Below are 6,490 nucleotides of genomic sequence, written 5' to 3'. Positions count from 1 at the left end.
ACATGACCAAAAATGGTAAAGTAATGGCTTCACAACTCTATGACAAAAGAGAGCCATAAAACTCTTGATGTTGAGAACAGCTGCCTTGAACTGGAACAGAACATACTATTAATAATGTCTTATTTTGTGAAGTAGAAAATAGGCTAATATCTCTCAAAAAGCAGCTTCCAAAACAGTTTCCAGCAGAGTGCAGGTGAACAAGTATTCAAATCTGTTACAGCAGTAAATGCAGGGCCGTTGTTAAGCCTATTTTAGGGGTGCTGAAGCTCCCCTAAAATGTTCCTAAGCACCCCTAAATAAACAGTAATATATACATATATAAGTATATATACATTCATACTCTATAAATATATGTACATATTTTATAGTGCACTCTGTATCTAACTAGGGTGAAACAATCTTCCTTCACCATTCATCTGTGTGTGTCGGTGTGTATGTTTTAATTCTATTATACAACTGTCAGCTGGTTGAAATAAGAGGCTCAACGAGCGCCCACCTGCACGGTAACAGTATGTGGACGAGCGAGGTAGAGAGTTAGCTACTGAAGAAAGCCAAGCGCCATTAAAACAAAGCAGAGAATATAAGATTCTGCAACACACACAACACACACACACACACACACACACACACACACACACACACACACACACATTTGATGAATTGATGGGTGTCACTTATAAAGCAACTTCCTGATCACACAGACCTCGGCTGCTCAGTCTGAGTTAATCTGCTGGTTTCCTCCTCCACCGCTCACATCTTAATCACATCGCACATGGAAATAACACGTTCTCTGTCTTTAGTTCTTTAGAGGGAAATAGCAGCTGTAGAAAAGGAATGGACGCTTTTGAAATGAGCTGGTCTTTTGATTATATTGTCATTTAAAACCATTACAGTAAGATGAACATTTGGTCTTCGAAATTGCACCTTGCTACGTGGACTGTGATGAGCTTCCTCTGTGTGTTTTCTGAGGGTGAGTTGCTCACACCATGAGACAACACTTACATAACATAACAAAAGCCTTGTTTTTAATATAGCTACTTATTCAAATGTTAAATCTTTAGGGCTTCAGGGTTTTTCGTTTCCCAGATTTGATTTGTGGTCGATCTGGATATGTTTAAAGGAAGGGACTTAGATTAAGCTTTCAAACATGCAGAGTTGGTGTTTGTATGTCAGTGTTACTTGAGCGAGGTCCAATAGTGAAAATAATTTTCTTCAGTAAAAATAACAATGCCACCCTGTAAACGCATATGTTGGTTTCCAAACTGAAGGACTTCTGTCACCTTAAAACAAATCTAAAAAATATCTACAGTACATGGAACCTCTTGTTGGATTAATGTGGCATGTGTCAACCAAGAGTTTCCCTTCTATGATTGGTACATGTAAAGTAAATATTTGAGTCTTGAAAAAGTAAAACCATCCGATATACATAAACATACAAACACAAGTTGCTGACACTGATTAGATTCAGCTTAGTAATGGTTTTGTTGTACTTTCTTTTTTTCTGTTTGTGTCAGAGGTGATGGTGAGGGACTCTGACTTGAAGCTGTGTGAGAAGGACAAGCGAGTGTGTGTCACTGACCTCAGAGACTGTGCCCCTCGACCTCCCGCATCTATACAGAGTGACTGAACACACACACGCACACACACACACACACAACAATTTCCTGATCAAACAGACCTTGGACTAAATGAGTGTCCTTTGAACTGTGTTCTTCAAGCATTATATTTAAAAATCCAAATTTTAAACAGTTCTAAAACTGACAGGCCGCTTTCTTCACAGAATTGGAAAGTAGAGAAAATTTCTGTGCAAATCGCAGGTTGATTCTATTACATGAACCACAACGCAGGAAACTTTTTTACAACTGGCTACTTAGGTCAGCAGCATTACCCTAAATCATTAGCAGTCTCATTACTAGTCAAGTAAAAAAACAACATCTACACCGAAGAAAAATATATACAGTTTTGTTTCAAATAAAAAATCTAGGATTGCTTCAATGCACACAAAAGGTTTATCTGTCTTTAATCTTGTGCACAAATGTGTTAAAATCTGTGTTAGTGAGAACCTTTGCCCAGATAATCCATCAGGTGCAGCATATAAAGATTGTGGCATTTCAAGATTGCTGATTAAACAGCATGATTATTACATAGGTGTGCTGGTCACAACAAAAGGCCACTCTAAAATATGCAGTTTTATGCCAGAGATGTCCCAAGTTTTAAGGGAGCATGCCATCGGCGTGCTGACTACAGGAATGTCCACTACAGATGTTGCCTGTGAAGTTTCCTTTCACTGCCATAAACTCTCTGTTGTTCTCCTGCAGAGACGCTGTCCTGTTGCTACCAGATATCACAGAGCTCCATAACATGTGAGTGGAGTCAGGAGTTAAACAGCTACACTGAGCCTGACGTCTCTCTCATCTTCAGCAGGTAAACACTGATCAAAGGGAGATGGCTTACTGATGAAATTCATTTTAGAGGTTGTACTCCTCTCCAGCAATTGGGTCTGTAGCTACTAGCCTACTCCAGTCTTAAGAGCTGGTAAAGTGCATTTAGTAAAGTGTTGGAATAAGGTGTAAAGAATAAACAACAGATGTGTAATGTTAAAAAATATATATATATCTCAGGCTGTAATCTTTGTTTTAATTTCCCTCGTTCTCTTTCTCTTTTTTTTTTCAGCGAAGATACAATCATATCTTGTCAGGGAATTTTCAACCCGGCAGCTGTCCTCAACGTAACCGCTAGGATCAAAAACTACATGATGGGAAGGGAGGTCTGGTCCCAGCCTCACACTGTATTTCTTTATGATGCAGGTGTGTGGCCCAAATCTCTGATCACTCCACTACCTAGTAATGACTGCCAATACAATCTAACTGTCCATATTTTACAGTATAAGAATTTGTAGATTTGACAACTGACAGACTACTTGCTAGAAAATTGTGAAATTTTGATCAAGTCTTTAAATACTCCCTGTGTCCGTTTCTCTTGTTGTCTTGTTTCCCTGTCTCCTGTCCTTAGTCAAACCCTCTCAGCCTGTGTTAACTGTACTTGGCTCCACTGAGGACTCTATTGATGTGTCTTGGAGAAGCAACGTTGGCAACGGCAGTTGTCGGCTTTGCTACAGAGTCGACAACACTCACACATGGACCCAGGCTAGTATCATACAAACACTCTTGTTACTTATGAGAACACTGTTGGCTAACATGTATTACCTGGAGGCTTAGAAAATAGTTATTTGACACAATTTCACCCACAATTTTATAAGTCTTGCGTTACTGTTTGAGACATGATCTACAAAAAAAACTCTTAACCCTAAAATAAAGAAACTTATCAGGATCAGCTTGTCCCTAGATTTAATGAGTCCCCACAATGCGAGTGTGTGATTAAGCTTGAGTCCCCACAATGCTGTCAGTACAACAACACACACACACACACATATTGGAAAGCACATGTCTTAGTTAAGCCTTTTCTGTGTGGGAAATACCAGCTTTGTCCCAGTACTTCTTCAAACCCTTTCTTTTATTTCAGTGTTGCCATTGGTTTGGACTTTAAAACCATAATTTTCTAGAGCTAGATGTTATTAGACCAAATGCAAATGCAAGTCTGGGAAGTCAAAATTCAACTCAAATGTCTGAGTGGAAGGAGAGCAGAGAGCTTAACAGTGGCTTCACAGAGCAAAGTTGTAAATTGGGGCCTAGTTTTAATGCAAATAATTACATATAAGAGTAACAACGATACAAACAGACAGTGAGAGTGTTAAGTAAAAGGCAAAGGAAAAAAATAGGACCCAGCTGATAACTCTGAATTTTTGACATTTGCAAAACAGCTCAAAATGCCCTTGAGTGAATCCACTGAATATAACATGAAGTCAATTTCTCTTTTGTTCTCAATTCTCTCGGTTCACAATTTCTCTCTAGGTTCCGGGTTATGTCCCTGCACATCGAGATCAGACACTGACCTACACAATCAGAGACCTCCTGTCGTTTACCGTCTACAGAGCTGCTGTGGCCTGCAGAGAGGACTCCGGCATCTGGAGCGACTGGAGTTCTGACGTCAGCACGAGGACGCTGGACAGAGGTAACACTTTACATTCAAACTGGAATTAAATGATATGCTGGGGACTGAATTTACATGAAAGAAATGTATTGAGAAGCTAAGACAAAGATTTCATGGATTCATATTTAAATATTTCTCAGGATAATTGACACTACAATAGATAAACCAAAGACATTAAACATTAAACCATTATTTTTAAAGAGCTGTGGTTAACTAAGGCTTTTTCTTTGCTAGTGCCCTCCGGGCCTCCAGAGGTGTGCTACAGAGTGGAGACAACAGACTCTGGTGGATCCTTTGTCCTTCATCTCATGTGGAAGGTATTTAGAAATACTTTTTATCATTGTATGAAACAATAAAAAAAATCCTGATTAGTACAACAGCATGCCCCACCGTTATTTTGCACCATTAAGCAGCATCTCACATTTCAGTCACATCACGTCTGTCGGTAATGTTCGCTAATGTTACCGGTTCTTGAAAAGAAAGATAACAAATTTAAGAGCGAATAGAATGCAGGACAAAAATTACTTCAATTTCAATCTGAATGTCTTTGTTGATGCTGACAAACACAAAACTCAAACTAACCAAAAATGTAATTTTGTGTCAAATACAGAAACTATGTCAATTCCAAACAAATGTTTCCAAACAAATGTGGTGTAAAATGTCTTATGGAAACGTCCTGTCTGCCTGCAGGACCTTGACCTCCGTGATGCCGGAGGTCGTATCCTTGGATACCAGGTGAGCTACGAGCCAGTGAAGAAGCAGCAACTTCAGGACAGAATAATTCTAAATGTTACAGACGTAACGGCGCTCCTGGTGGTGGAAGAGGGGAACTGCAGTGTCACAGTTACTGCCTTCAATACGGCCGGCTGTGGACCTGCTGCTCATCTCAGCATTGACCCACAAACACGGAACAGTGAGTGGCACACTAGTGTTAAGAAAAAACTCAAGAGCAGCACAACTCATTTCAGATACAGTATATGAAGAAGGTTCAGGAGACCTTGATGACTTACACAGGAGCATTTCATGAATACTCAATTAAGGAGACAATAAAGCTTAACCACGATGGGCCCTATCTTGCACCCAGCACAATTGTATGGCATGTATCATTCCTATTTTTGGATCCAAGTTGCATCCAAGGTAATTTAGGGAATGAACTTGCGCTTCCGGGGGCGGTTCAGCAAAATGAGGAGGCGTGTTCTGGCACAAACGTTCCCTGGTGCTGTTTTGCAGTTTCAGATAACAATTCCACCACAGACCAGGAAAAACCTAGTCTAAAGTCAGTGACGCGTTATTCAGCTGCTATTTTAAAGGGACATGCTTGGGCATAATATAGAGTGTGCACACTGCGCATACACTTTGCTTCTCTCATCTCATGGACCCAGCTGTTCCCATTTTTGCAAACCATACATAAATACAAGGAAAAAGTTGACCTTGTCTTACACTTCCATAAATCATGGATGTGTTGATGACATAAATGAGGAACTATTAAAGGACTTAAGGAGATGTGATGTTGAACTGCATGTGTTGGTGCCACAAATGCCCTGGGAGAGCAGAGACAGCAGAGCTGCATTGTCTATAGTTAGGTAATCTTGGTCTAATGTCAGACTACTTTGCAAAAATATCACCACGCATTCATAACATGTTTTTGTGACATTTCTTTATTTACATTTTGTCAAAAAGAAAAATCAATATTGTCTCCTCGGCTGTGAACCGCTCCTAGTGTGCGACCATGGATGAATTGTAGAAAATCCACCATTATCATAGCAATCCGCCATAGAACAAGCGCGCCTGCTTTATAGGAAATGTGAAATGACGCTCTGATTGGTTTATTGCACGTTATGCTAAAACCACACCTACGATTAATGTAGCTACATTAGACCAACACATTTTAGATTTGCGTTGTCATTTATGTGAGCCCTTTATCCTGCCGGTATAATAATAACAGCAAGATCTGCCCACAAAGCTACTTGTGTTTGGCATTTGATACTTGCGGATCTTCAGGCAAAAGTTTGGCTGGCCCACTGACTCCAGCATTGTGGGGACCCCAAAAGGAGACAGTCCTGACACAAAACATTCCCTTGTAAGCTGCAGTTGTCTAAGTAGACTCCTTGAATCTGTAGAGAGACAAACATAATAATACATAACGTGGTTTGGTTAATTGAGACTGGCCAAACATCCTCGTCCCCTGACCTGTGACCTATGAATGGCCTGATGTTGTTTAAGCTTTCCTTTAGTCTAATCAGAACACAACATGGTGTTACTGAAAATTCCACCACAACTGGCTATTGCATGTAAATACTGAAATAGAACTAGATTGCCAATCATTACTATCAGCATTCAACTGCAAGCATTAACCAATCCACTGACATCAGATTTAAAGCTTGCACTCTTCACTTATGCAATATCCTGTGTGTGTGTGTGTGTGTGTGTGTGTGTGTGT

At 40.0% G+C, this 6,490-nt stretch overlaps 1 protein-coding gene across 2 annotated transcripts in view; it reads left to right on the top strand.

Annotated features, from left to right (window-relative positions):
- The first annotated feature begins 628 nt into the window (after positions 1 to 628).
- LOC116689052 (interleukin-6 receptor subunit beta) overlaps positions 629 to 6,490 on the top strand; it is an 11,482-nt gene continuing 5,620 nt past the window's right edge. Inside the window, exons 1-8 of one of the 2 annotated variants that reach the window (XM_032515365.1) lie at positions 629 to 970; positions 1,515 to 1,619; positions 2,319 to 2,424; positions 2,674 to 2,807; positions 3,013 to 3,146; positions 3,912 to 4,071; positions 4,285 to 4,367; positions 4,741 to 4,963. In XM_032515365.1, the coding sequence (XP_032371256.1) occupies positions 898 to 970; positions 1,515 to 1,619; positions 2,319 to 2,424; positions 2,674 to 2,807; positions 3,013 to 3,146; positions 3,912 to 4,071; positions 4,285 to 4,367; positions 4,741 to 4,963 (1,018 nt within the window). In that variant the 5' untranslated portion in view covers positions 629 to 897. The remainder of the gene's footprint in view (positions 971 to 1,514; positions 1,620 to 2,318; positions 2,425 to 2,673; positions 2,808 to 3,012; positions 3,147 to 3,911; positions 4,072 to 4,284; positions 4,368 to 4,740; positions 4,964 to 6,490) is intronic. The other variant, XM_032515364.1, reaches the window with a different exon arrangement.

This window comes from Etheostoma spectabile, chromosome 5 (genome assembly GCF_008692095.1).
Source record: "Etheostoma spectabile isolate EspeVRDwgs_2016 chromosome 5, UIUC_Espe_1.0, whole genome shotgun sequence".
NCBI classification, from domain to species: Eukaryota; Metazoa; Chordata; class Actinopteri; order Perciformes; family Percidae; genus Etheostoma; species Etheostoma spectabile.
This window is presented reverse-complemented; position numbering and strand designations above follow the sequence as displayed.